The sequence below is a fragment of the Morone saxatilis genome, unplaced genomic scaffold, assembly GCF_004916995.1.
Source record: "Morone saxatilis isolate NCDOM2014 unplaced genomic scaffold, NCSU_SB_2.0 Contig18, whole genome shotgun sequence".
Classification (NCBI taxonomy): domain Eukaryota; kingdom Metazoa; phylum Chordata; class Actinopteri; family Moronidae; genus Morone; species Morone saxatilis.
Window position 1 is genome coordinate 19,057,390 of NW_023339740.1, and position 14,410 is coordinate 19,071,799.

Genomic DNA, 14,410 nt, shown 5'->3' on the forward strand with positions numbered 1-14,410 from the left:
TTGTCATATATTGTCCCAGAACAAGATGGAGTCTAATAAAAAAAAAAAATTTCTGGTCTTAATGAATATATTTTATGACTCATACTGGGTTGATAAATCCTGTTGAAATAAAACACAAAAAGAAAGACATCAATAGACTGACAAAAAAAACAAGCTGCTAAACCCTGATTGGCGAACATAAATCTTGATGCATTTATAATGGCTGTAGTACATTCTCATTCTCTCATGATGGCCTTCGTTTTAGTTGTTTGTTGTATAATTCATCTATTTATTTTCTTCTATCTGCTGAAATCTACCAATACAACAGTACATCAATAAAACATGTAAAGCTAAATTAAAGCAGCAGTAATGAATATTTCTATGTTAAGAATCAATCAAATGAATTTGCACTGAAATGGCTCAATCTTAGTGATTAACCCACAGATAATTATCACCTAACTCAGTGCTATTTCTTTCAGCTCTACAGTGCATTTTAACATCTATATATTCAATATATAGCACCATTGTTTTGGATATACAGCCCCCGACTTTACTGTTTCTGTTCACTCTCATCAACCTTGTCTCTAACCACAGCAGGCAGTTGTTTTCAGCAAAGGAGGCATTTGTGCCCACCAAACAGCAGACACACAAAGTTGGCAGCTAAACTAGATAGATATTTCTCTCTGATGTTGGTGGAGACCAGGCCAAAGATAAAAGTGAATATTGGATTTGCATTTGTCAGATTGCCAGAGACGCAACTCCAAATTAATTAAAATGTTGTTCCATTTCTGCTGAATGTGTAAAATGGCAAGTTTACTTGTCTTGTGAAAAAATATGGTGAGTTATGTCACTGTCAGCTTGTTCCTCCTCTCCACAGAGGCCAAATTCTGCTTTTAAGAAGGGACATTATGTCATTTATTTTTATTTCTGCTAATTTCCTTTCGAGGCTTTGTATCCATCCAGTAAAGATGTAATTTCACATCGTTTTAGAGGAGAAGTTGGCTCATTAATGGCTGATATGGACAACTGCATCCATCAAAGAACTAATATAGCAACAGTCCCTTTTATGTCAAAGGAAAGCTAGAGATAAAAAGAATGTCAAGAGAAGAAAATAAAAGAAATGGATGATTTTATTTAGTCAAATGTAGACACAAGTATATTCAATTCTACTACTAAAAACTGCCTCTGAAACTGTGCCTCTCTGAGCTCTCATGGTATTACAGTATATCAGTTTACAGAGCATTACATCACTAATGCAAACACTGTACCGATGTTAATCCTCTTCTTCCTGTATGACTTCAGAGGGACATGGCAGGCAGACAAACAGAGGCTTTGTGGCTGACTGATAAGACTGCTGCCTGTCGCTGGTTGGTTAACATACCTGCTCTCCCAACCAATCCCCGCCAGCCGAATGTCAACCAAGGCTAGATTAAACATGCCACACACAGGCCAGGTGCCCTTACTGTTGCAATACCTGTTCTAAATTGTCACTGATTCGGCACGTCTGTGAAACGTCTTCTGCAACTAAAAAATCAAAACCAAAGACACAAAGCTGCAACAAGACGAGAATAAAAAGAGTCCTGTTTCAGGTTTTGGAATCTAGCCTTACTTTAAATACAGGAGAATTAAAAATGCAATTACATCTTTTATTTAGAGATCAGAGTTTGAGATACGTCTGACGGCTTATGACAACATTTCGATACATTTAATAATTCAAAGAATTACATTCAAGGAGGTAAAGAAATTAAGATCTCTTGTACTCGTAAAAAAATATGTACAGTACATTTTTACCCGATGAGTCGGGAAGTGATTAGCTTAGCATAACGACTGGTAACAGGGGAAACAGCTAGCCTGGCTCTGTCCAAAGGTCAAGAATCTGCCTACCAGCTCATTGATTAACATTTATTACATACACACAAACATGGAGACATTTTCTCAAAACTTTGCACTCGATAAAGACTTGGTCAATAAACAAGCTACTCCTTGATTAATATGCAACAGTTTGCTTACTGTATGATATTCTATGAGCAGTAAGAAAGAAAGTTTAACTATTAATTATTAAACAGTATTTAATACTGTTGGTACAAATAAAAACTTTAAGTAATTCAGATGTGATACATCACCAATGTATGGATATTTTCACACCTGAACAATATAAAGATACAGTCACATCTTGACCCAAAAAACCTTACCCACTAAAAACTGAAAATCTTATATATTTACATTTCAAGTTGTCCTTCCTTGCTCTCTTCTAGGTTCAGTCAATCATGAATTTCACTCCATCCTTTCATCCCTTATCCCTCCAACCCAAGGTAAAGGCTGCTTCATCTGCAGGACCATGACCGAGGTGTCACCAACTCCAGGAAACTATTCTGTTGAGAAAGAGTAGAATACTTGGCTTAAATATGTGTACAGTGGTCCCTCTCCTCCTCCTTCTAGTAACATTATTGTAATCCTTTTATACATTTTATCTGTATGATTTAACATCCATTCATTATCACATAATAATATCATTTTACGGATGTCACTATTTTTAGACAGCCGTTATCTGTGTTAAGCCATTGTGTGTGTGTGAATGACGCCACTGGCTTTAGAGGATGCCTTAGCTTGGGATACACAGAGGTGCAGTAGTTCATAGTAGAATAAGTATGTTAAGTACATCTGTGCCCATCTGTCATCCAAATCCTTCACATCAGACTTCATCAGATGCTTGGGGTTGGACGGGGGCTTTTCAAGGGTTAAATACATGTCAGATTTTTACCAATGTCCATTACTCAACACATGTGGCTCTCCTATGTGTGTGAGTTCAGTGTGTTATCTCTTAAAGAACAAGTTTATGCACTTTGTGTGTCAGTGTAGTAACAGATGCTCATGAATGACTGGAGATAAGTACAGACGACAAAGCCAGGATGATGAAACTGTGAAGGGAGTTAAGTAAGATTCATCCGGTTACTGGCGTCTGTATGACGTCTAACATCAAAGTAATCAAGTACCAATCATGTAATGTACTTACGTCGATATATCCATGAGTTTTGTTCTACTTGCTCAGTCTAGTCATAGGGTTATTTGTATTTTGAGTTTATTCACTTGCTGGCCTATTTTTCATTGTAGTATCTCAGAAAAAGGGGCCAAAGTTCTGTCTAATGACGTCATTGTAGTTTTGCACACTACAAACAACTTGCTATTTCTTTTAAAATCCCCACACATGCAGTGACATAATATCGGTAGCTCTCTCTAGGTAAAGGATAGGTTTTTGATGTTTTTCAGTCATGCAGCTTCTCGCTGAGCTTAAACAAGGTCCCGTGGGATAGTTGTTCAAGCCTTTAAACACCACAGTAACTCTCTCAAAAGAATCTCACAGTATAGTTACATATGTCCTCTTATCTTCTGATGAAAACAAGTGTCACAAATCTCACTTTCTGTCAGGTTTTATTGATTTTATTTCAGACAAATCCCTGCTTGTGTAGCAGATCTACACTAAAGTTTAATAAAGCCTGACAGAAAGCAGCTTTTTCGACTTTCCTTTTTGTCACTCTTAAAAATAATGATGTCTGTCCTGTCAGCAAGCCTACATAGAAGCTGCAGCTGGTCTGGTATCATAAAAACGAAAAGCTACTCTTAAAGAGTAGAATCATCCAGGTATAACCGATGCTACCTTCCAGTACTTGCAGTACAAATGTAAGTGAAGTACCTACCCCTGTCCGAGGGCAGTGTATCTGGGCGTACCACTCCTGGCAGTACAGACACACCTGGACACCCTGACCGACGAAGAGACACGCCCACATGATGACGTTGAAAACGGGGCTCTGACGCTTGTCATTCATGGTAAAGTTGAACACCACTAAGAGAGGATGACATGAGGGAAAGTTGTTGTGAAGGCCTAACTGTGGTTAAACAGTAACAGTTTTTGAGTTATTGCGGAGACGTGAGGCCACTGGTAAGGACGCGGACAAAAAGTGCATGAGCATGGAAATTTAAAAATTAAAAATTTTGTCAGATGAATACTCACTGAGTCCCAGAGGAAAAAGACATATTGCACAAGTGTACTTTCTGTAAATATAATGAGAGTCGTCCTCTAAGAACAGCTACTGAGTGCATGTTAGACTGAATAATTACAGATTTAAACTTTAAAGGCTTGAAGGCACATTCTAGAATGTAGATGGGGACATTTACATATTTTTAACAAGCTAGGACAGACATTTCAGAGACAGCGATTTAACTTTAGCAACGGTAATGAGGCACTTCCTTACTTGAAAGGAAGGTTATGTTATCAAAGGTTTTTCAGCAACCAGGTCAGAACACTGGATACCAATAATTTCTGTTTATATCACTGTGAAGACTGTTAATAATGAGTGTAACCCTCACCTCCAAAGACGGCAAAGAGACAGAACATGACAGGATAGAAGAAGCCGAAGCCCATTGTAAAGGCGTACTCATGGACGACAGCAGAGACGATGAACACCGAGAGCATGCCAGCTGTTCGGAATTTCCTTTTCGACAGCTGCAGGGATCAGAGGAGAACAGAGAGGGTTTGGATCAAAGTTCAAGAGTCAGGCTGGTTCAGCTGGGAATTTGTATCACTAGAATTACAGGACAAGTGTTATACAGATATATATACACTATACGCACTTCATCGTGTGACGATGCTTTGGCAATACAGGCAAAAACCCACTGGAACATTACATTATTGTTTGGTTTTATGTTGTTTATGTAAGTTTAGTTTGCTCTATTGACACTATGTGCTCACCGAGAGGAAGTCTCTGTATCCATAGTAATAGAGCCAGTCATGAACCACCACATTCCAGGTACGGTAATAATTGGCGAAAGACGTAGAGTTCCACCAGTCCTGGAAAATAAACAAAACGTAGTGTGAGATTGTGGATCAAAATAAAAACAGAATAGACAAGGATCACTTCAATTATAGGGCCCTTTAAAAGTTATACTTTACTAAAGTAAAACCTGTGTTATCTCTGATATTAAATGAAAGATAGCCTTGTAGCACTGATGGCACACAGTGCCTCCAACAAATCTAGAGGTAAACCGGTTGGACTTAAAGTTAGAGGTAGGCCTAATGTTTTAAAGAGCACATCTGCTGTACATTTAGTTTCAGCTAATGCCTGCCTCAGTGTGAAAGGCTCATATACACACACACACACATACACATCATAAGGTGGAAATTGCATCTGTGTTTCAGGTTTCAGGTATCACACATATTTTTCTAACTAAACCAACTTATAATCAGTAAAGCCTTTCCCTTTATCACCCCCAAGCTAGAATTGGTCCTCTGCTTTACTACTTTTGGACCTAAGTCAATCTGCCAATTTGAACACACTTTCAGACTTGCAGGAACATATCAGTCAAATCAGTGAATCACATGAGCAAAGGAGAAGTGGCCCACAGCCAAAATCATGGTTTCGTCTTTTGTTTAAGGGGAAACGCTATCAACAGAATATAATGGATGGGACCATCAGGCCACCTGGCTGTGATTGAACTTGTCATTCATGGAAAAGCAGAAAAGCAGGCATATCTGACAATAATGTGTTCACAAGAGAGGTGCGGGTGGAGTTGTTGCTTTTGTGTTGTCTTTTTGTTTTTGTTGTGTGTCTCGAGCCAGCACCTGTAGAAACATCCCTGTCGAGCAAAACACACAGCTCCGCCAAAGATTGACAGCGAGTGCAGAAGGCAAAGAAAGACACAACAGAAGGAACATTGAACCTGAAAAAGAGAGACCAGATGAGAGGAGAAGAAAGGAGAACAGAGAGAGAGAGAGAGAAGTTTATGAGAAACACTTTTATTCAGGGCATTGCTCCCAGCTTCCTCATAAGAACTGTAACTTGACACTGATGCTCTTATATCACTTACTCATGGAGCTACTCACTTAAAGAGAGCAATAAACATGTCGGTCTTTGATACCTGATTCCATAATAATCTTCAATTTTTAATCTTATCACAGACTTAAAAACACTAGAGACCAATTCCCTCTATTACCATATTAAGTGATATATTAACTAGTGCTGATTCAAACAGATAAGAGATAATAGAAGTTATAAGCAGAAGTGATCACAGATGAACTTTAATTCTGTTTGTGTTACACATAACTTTCTTCCTATATTGCCTGAAAAATCTACCAAGATACAATACGCTTCATGTCGGTAGAAAGTAGAAAGTAGAGTACCTGGTAATATTGAGTGGAACACAGCCAGAACCAGTGTTCGTTTACTAAAAGGCTGGTTGGTCTCAGGTCTGAAGACGGGAACACAAAGACGGACCAGGATGAAGTAGCCGTAAAACAGGCATCCCAAGATCTGCAAAATGAGCATTAAAATGTAAAAAAAAAAAGCAATAGGATCCTGGGAAAAGGTTAATTAAATAAAGTATTTCTTTCTTTCAGAACATTCTTGAGAATCAGCAGAGAGATAGTGGTTTGATCTAAGATATTAAAGATTAAAGCTATTAAGCACCTGTAGTTTATTATTGCTCCACCTTATTACACAACACACAATTGCTATGAACAACATGTAGGTCAGATTATTTCTCGGTCAGTAACCCCACACAGGCTTTCTATCGGTGAAAAGTGTGAAAATGAAAATGAACACACTAAATAAAGGAAGGAGTTTCATCTTACCATACCAAGTGTGATGCCAACATACTTCCATCTTATGTGGGAATTCCTGCGAACAACAGACAAGATTAGTCTCATAAAAGTAAACTGTGAATTGTGCCTAGTGTGCATTCATACATATTGTGTTGCTCGACAGTTTCCTTTCCTTTCAGTCGTTCTTTTGCTCAAATAGGCCTTTTCAGGTTTTGACGTGTCATAGTAGGTAAAGCACAGGTGATATTAACTAACGATATTAACAATGGCTCTGTTCTATTCAGGTGTCCCAGTAAATCATGTGTTAGTGAGTCAGCATGAAACAGTGATTATTATTGTTTTATGTATGCATATGCTGTACTACTGCTGTCCAAAAGTCCAGATCCTGAACCCCAGTCTAACTTGAACAAGAGTGCCTATTTCTGCTCCATTAATGTATGTTTTTTATTTGTTGGGATAGATTCAGAGGGCTTTGGAGTTGCAAAGAGTGCAAAATACTGCTGCTTTACTTCAAACACCAGCATTTCTTAGTTTATGGCATAAGTTAATACATAGGACATCCACTCTGTTTTTTGACATTTGATTTTATTTGACAGGACAGTGTAGGAAGACAGGAAAGTCAGTGGGAGAGAGAAAATGACATGCAACAAAGAGCTTAAGCAGTAAGGACTCAGCCTTGATATGTGGTACACGCTGTACCCCGTGAGCTACCAGGGCAGCCCCGATATCCACTCTGTTTCATGCCAGTTGCACTCACATTACTATATATCACTGATTCAAATAAGAGAACCAAGCATAAGCAAATGTGTCTTACCGAGGATATGATTCCCTGTAGATGAGTGTTGGACAGAAGAGGAAGTACAGATAGCTGGATAATGTTGGGAATCTGGGACTTTCTCCTGGAAAAAAAAACACAAATCATAAAGTATGACAAGAGTGGAGGGAGCCCAGTTTTGAGCCCTAAAATCTGCTAGTGAGTAAGCTTATAGCAGTCACAAGTGGCCTTGAATGATTTTTAAAAGGGTTTAAAAAACAGCTGATATAAGGTCTGTGGTTCAGACATAAGCTTCTTGTCTGCCTCTTGTTTCATTATGTGGCATACCAGCCATTATTAGTTCCATTTCGAAAGCTTTACTGTGCCTTAATGTAGGCATCTGAAAACAAATGGCTGTCTTTAAAATTAAACAGCAGTGAGTTTATCACAAAATCGTTAAGCCATTATGTCCAATTGTCTGCATTAAAGCCTCTAATCTCTTTTGCTGAATTATTAGCTATACTTTAGTCAAGCCTCAACTTTTTACTAATACTAATGGCATTTAAAAGTGATAAAACAGTGCTGTTTTGTGAAAATTGCTTTTAGCAGAATCATAAATCTGAATTAAACAAGGACCTTACTTTCAGTCTTATTCCAAAACCACATTCAAATCATGGCAGACCATGGACACGTCTTCCATTTTCACTCCTTTATTCAGGACTATACAGTATTTTCCTGGAGGTATTTGACTGCAGTGAGTAAGTATTTAAGTTTATTACTATGACTTTATAGTCAAAAGAGACACATTCTTTCCCACTAATAGGAATAGGAACTCATGGAGATGCACATACTTGAGCTTATTTATTGTATGTGGGTGTATTCATTGTTACTTTTAACTTCAGAATGAATCATTAGGCGGTAACTTGCTGAGCTGTGTTTTAGTCATTTTTCACAGGTGTCTGGGAGTGTCACTGTGAGTAATTATACCGCCTGAGGAGTAAATACACCTGACATTAAAACAATACAGTACAGTACCTTCCTTTGGTGTATTCTTCATAAGGACAGGAGCAGTTTCTCTCATGAACGAGTAGCTCTTCATCAGGAATCGAATCTGAGGGAAATTGATACAGTTATTATGTGAAGTGAAGCACAACATATCAATAATAATATCTTCTATATCGTTTGTCTTTATTACATGAATTGGCTAGATGTCCGAAGTGAACAACCAACATCTTTGTGGCCTCAATCTCACGTTTCTGTTTGCACATATTGACCCAGTGATGTATTATTCAGTTAGTTGTTGACTTCTTCTGTAATTAATCAGGAGGAGGGACAAAAAGGGAACTGTGTAGCATGACAGGGCAGACAGGAGTACGGATGGAGAAATGGTTTGTCATTTTAGACATGTCATAAACTGTGTTCAGACATGATGCGTCATCAATCTGCATACAGCAGGGACCCACATACACTATTTGGGCAATTTAGTTAATGAAATGCATTCATTAATGCATCAAAAATCAATATAATTCAGTTTATAAAGGGGGAGGGACGCATTAGAATTACAAATAGACTGATGGAAATAGATGAGGAAAAAAAGCATCTAAGCACTGGGATTATCTCACTCCATCAAATGGAGTTAAAATGATCTTAGCACTAAGACGGTTTTGGGAGACCGGGGCCAGTGCAATAAATAGGATGAGGAGGTATTACACTACGGGTCCATGATGTTCAAACGTTGGCTACACTGAGATACTCCTGTCTCTTTTGGTGTCTTTCCAGCTGGTCTCCGATCTCTGGCCAATAGGCTTTCTTATCGCAGTGTTCCTGCTGATGGCAATGAGGAACTGCAGTTAAAATTTGGATTACCAATGAATACAATGTTATCTACAGTACAGGGTGTTTCTAGCACAGGTCCTTCCTAATAAGAATTTTTATACTTGTGATTTATTTTATTGGATTTTTATGTTCACATTGCAGTAAAAAAAACTTTAATCATACCACAGGAGTCATTAAAAAAGAGTGGTACTATTTGGAACTGTAAAAACTGACTGCTTATGTAAAATGACAAATGAAGTGCTTATGTCAGCTGTTCAGTGTCACTGACATATTCATGCATCATTGTTCGGCTTCCAGCTGACTAGTAACTTCCAAACACATTCATAAGTGTGGGTACAGTGTACTAGGTGGCCTTTACAATTCGGTTCTCCCTTCAACACCCAAACCTTCTCCTTACATTATATGATTTAAGCATGGGTATTGCCGTCTTGCTGAGCTCATGAAGTGTGCTGACTGCAGTCTCGGATTCTGTACCATTTTGTGTAAAAGGGTGCTTAGTTCTTCCAGCAGGTGGAGGTGGGGCATCTGAAATGCTATATGAACAGCAGCAACGGATGCAGCAGTAGCAGCGAGCAACAGTATATCCCTCATGTGAGCAGTGCGGCAGCAGGCAGGAGTGAGCAGAGCACTGGTGGCTTAAGGACACCATTATGATACTGATATTGGATATATCTTGCTGTGAGGAGTATGCCATGTAAATGTAGTGGCAAAATCGAATTGAGCTGCCTGAACTGGCTCACAGTTTTATCAAGTAGTGGTGTGTTGTCCGTATCCATGAGTTCATCATTGATTTCCCTCTTATTTAGGCTATAATCACTGATGTATTACACACAGGTGATTAGCTAATCAGCTCACTAGTACATACTGGAGTTCCTGTGTTTATAAACAAACATTTTTCATAAGGATCCCTTAGATTTGGTAATAAATAATTGTGACAAAGATACTTGGAATACAAGTAACATGCTACTTGATATTAACCAAACAGACATACACACATACACTCACCTGCTCCAGTATCACAATAAACCGCGAGGCTGGTGGCAGCTGATAGTGTACAACCACGTAGATGGGGAACTGTCCCAGTACAAAGGTCTGCAATGCAGACAGGACCAAGCCCGTGCCGAGAGACAGCCCCAACTTAGAGGGGAAGCTGTGGTACAAAGATCCCCAAAACACCAGGGTGTAGTAGGGAACAAACAAGGTGTAGGCAAACATCACAACCCAGGCCCAGGTGACCGTCCCCAGCTTCCCAAAGGCAAAGAACAGCAGGTCGAACTCCAAGACCAACCTGAGATTGCATAAAGAAATACAAAATATTATTATTATATTATATTAAAATTATATATTATATATGATATATGATATATGATATATGATATGATATATGATATATGATATATGATATATTATATATTATATATTATATTATATATTATAAGGCAGATCATTCCATTTCCAGAAAAATCTAAATTAAGTTAAAATCGGAACATTCAGGTGCTCTATTTGCCACTGTGGTCTGTTTCAGCTTTAAAAAATATGTTGAATAACTATTTTAAAGATATTAAAGCATTGCTGGCTCAAATAATTGGCAGGCATATTTAAATGCATTGAGTATTTTTCACATTACTTTCTAAAAAGACCCCTGTGGTGATCAAAATAATAGATTTGAAATACCCACTCATTGCAGCATGTCAGAGGATTTATTTAACTCAAAACAGGCCTTTGCAAGTGTGATATTATTATTTTTCATTTAATCAATTTACCCATATTAAAATCAATGTTAACTGAGGGTGGATGTAGCAAAATAATTTGCATGGCGGAGCGTTGCCCGATGGCACTTTTCCTCCTGTGAGAAACAGGAATAAAACTCACAACCATGCGCCTGCAAAAAGCAACCAAATCATTACCAAGCTGCCCAAAGCCACAGCAGAAATACTCAGAGGGATTGATTGCTCTATCTTTCTTCTGCCAACAGAGAGGCAGGGAGAGAAGGAGGGAGGGACACAATAAGGAGAAAAAGAAGATAAGAAGTGAGTAGGAAGTTTTTAAAGGCTTCAGGGTAATTAGGTTTTGTTCAGGGTCATGAAGTTTGAGATGTGTCGGTGTCATAAACATACAGGCCTCTACACACAAACACACGTCACACAGACCTGCCCTGGTCGATGTAGTCGACAGCCAGCGTGCTCAAGCAGAAGATGAGGAGTACAGCTATGAACATGTGGTAGATGGTCCTGATGTGGTTGATCTCAAACAGTTCACTGATAAAGAGGAGGAAACAGTCATTAAAATAGCTCTAGGTTGTATTCATGTGCATACCTGTAGTGCTGTATACATGTTAGAGGCTTATTCATCTATAATACACACATGCTTGTGGGATTATCACAATGAACTTCTTACAGTCATGTATACAATGTGCAGAAGATATTCAGACTGTCTGTCTTAACAAGTTCCATATAACATTCATGTATCCATATTTTTTAAAACAGTTAAGCTATCTTGCACACATAATTATAGTAGATGACAGTGGTTCTCAACTTGTGTCAAGAACCCAAATTGTTACATCAAGGCTGTATTTGAGAAGAGGGATCCCTGTCTGATAATATTTAGTTATTCCATAACTGTCTAAATTGTAGATTGACATATTAATAGCAGAGAGTGTGAAAACTTATGAACAGTATAGTAATTCTTATACATTCTCTCATTGGGATAACTTCTAGTCAATAAAGTAAAAGTAAAATTTAAATAATGCCTATTTCTCTGGGAACTCCTTGAACCTCTTCAAGTACCCCTTGCCATGGGGGTCCCCAGACCCCAGGATGAGAACCACTAGTATATGAGGTTAACAAGAGACTCACCAAAAGAAATCTGAATTGTAATAAAAAGTTCAAATATTATACTTGGAAAAATATATTTTCTAAGACACCACCATGAAGAAAGCATAAAAATGGAATGTTGTGGTTGATTGGAGAGGACTCGTTAATTTTTATGGATTTTGAAAAGAAAAAAAGAAAAAAGCCAAATGTTTGCTGCTTTTCTTCTTCTTATGTGATTGTAAATTGAATATCTTTAGGTTTTGGACTGTTGGTCAGACATTAAAATTTCTTCCTTCAGGAAAATTGTGAGTATTTCTTATTATTTTCTGACATTTTATAGACAAAACACTTAATAATAGGCCTCATGATTTATAATCATTAGTTGCAGTCTTTTATTAAAGTTTACACTGGTCTGCTACTTTGTTGTCTAAATTAGAATAAGACTGTCAGTCTGTCATACTTACTCCAACAGTGATGGCCTGGCCATAAAAACTTTGCCGTCATCCATTCTCTGAGATCTAAAACAAACGACACAGAAAAACGGACACACACACACATTTTACTGCAGTTAATTAAAGGATAATCGTGTCTCCCAGATCAGTAAGGAATAATATATGTGCTAGTAAAAGTTGCCTCCTCCTCCTCACCTGGATGAGGGTTTTTTTGTCATCTTTCCATTAACTGTTGGTTGGATTTGGGTCAAAGGCTGGACAGACTCAGTCAGAGCTTTGTCTAGTATATCACTGAGCTGATCCTGGACCTGCTCCAGAACTTTCACTTTCACCTTCTACAGGAAGACATACAGGAGAAAAGTTGTATGTTTTAGCTTTCTCAACTTAAAGCCTACTCTATTTGTTCATCCCACAGTACAAGATGCATCCCATGTGTTGTATACTATTTACTCTGCACAGCCTCAACTTCTGTATTCCCTCTTTCCAAATAAGTAAGACTGAGGAGGGACGGTATAACTGAGGGATTGAAGTTAGGATACTGGATGGTAGTGGAGTTACCTGTGCATGTTTCTGCCACTGTCTTAGCTCTTCTTCCTGCCCATTATTATGGCCCTCGGCTGCAGAGAGAAGAACATAAATTACATCAAAATGATCAATATACTCTACACATTGCACCTGCATAGACATTCAGTGCAAAACTAAGGAGGAAAGTAGAGATAAAAAAAGCAAAATTATTGTTATCTTGGTTTAGTGTGCTTTATAAGAATTGCATAAATACCCAAAGTATTAATAATACTAGAAGAATTAAGGTTGAATTCTACAGTACAGTAAACAAATACTGTATATATTGAAATCTGTTATTAATTACAAAAACAAATATGCCAAATACTATCAACAAATACTACCAACAAAGCGACACAGGATACACAACACCAATTAAAATATTTTTTATAGATGAATGAGTCTGTAAATATATTATTAACCATACCATGACTGGAGATCTCATCTGACTTCACATTTCGGTGCCACAGTCCATTAGGTGGCTCTGCAGTCGTCATGGTTACCACAGGACAGCTCCACAACACTAAGGACTATCTGACAATCCAGTGTGTATAAAAGTAACGGGTTAGTCTCACACACTCTTGCTTCCCTGATTAATGCTGCTTGGTTTGTGTTTGCCCCATCTGGCCTGTTGTTTGTTGTTCTGATACTTGGTATCACTTGGTGGGCCCATTGAGTGTTCTCACAATAGTTTGGATCCACACAGGGCTCAGTTTGTGGTTATAATCTGAGGTAAATCCATACTAGATCAGTTAAAGCAGGAATATGCTGATGCACTGTCCTCTCTGGTTTGAGACACACCAATAAGTGATGCCAAATAAGGTGTTCTCACTCATTAAAGTGCTGTGACGTCACTGGACAGAAGCATAACATGCTCACATCTTTCACCCCAGAGAGGGCAGTGCAGCAAACATTTTTACACTTTCTTAAAGTTTGACGATGTAGACTTGAGAATCTTGAACTATAAATTGAGAGATTAAATTAGGTCACAGGCCCATTGCTGACAGGTTGCCTCATGCCAAAAAGCATTAATATTCCTGATGAGCCACAGTCCCAAGGAGATGAGCTTACTCGTGTGAATCCCAAACTGATAAAGCGCACAAACTCCTGGTCTGAATGCAGAAAGATATAGGTACGTCAGGGGTTTTGAACTGTGGTTACCTATTGTGCTTTTCAATAACAGGAGTGTTATCTCCAGTCACTGTAGCTCAAGCTAAACAATGTAAACAAATGATAAAGCCGGTCTATCTGTGCACTGTGGAAGTTAACTGTAGATAAGATACACAGAAGACAGATGGAGACGTTATGTTCAGTAGACTTCAGAGGAAGGGGTAAACGACACAGAGTGACCTTAATTTCTAATCCATTCTGTTTGATCACTTCTCAGGAGAAATGTCAATGAAGCAGATTACCTTTGTAG

At 38.2% G+C, this 14,410-nt stretch overlaps 1 protein-coding gene across 1 annotated transcript; it reads right to left on the minus strand.

Annotated features, from left to right (window-relative positions):
- Positions 1–1,124: 1,124 nt before the first annotated feature.
- Positions 1,125–14,261, minus strand: soat2 (sterol O-acyltransferase 2). The gene is made up of 14 exons (XM_035661751.1): positions 13,418–14,261; positions 12,988–13,046; positions 12,625–12,764; positions 12,442–12,495; positions 11,315–11,422; positions 10,170–10,452; positions 8,364–8,439; positions 7,389–7,473; positions 6,605–6,650; positions 6,108–6,284; positions 4,727–4,825; positions 4,345–4,480; positions 3,675–3,820; positions 1,125–2,351 (listed from the first exon to the last, which is right to left on the minus strand). Exons 1-14 carry the CDS (start codon positions 13,485–13,487, stop codon positions 2,304–2,306), a joined length of 1,527 nt encoding a protein of 508 aa, XP_035517644.1. The 5' UTR covers positions 13,488–14,261; the 3' UTR covers positions 1,125–2,303.
- Between the last annotated feature and the right edge of the window lie 149 nt (positions 14,262–14,410).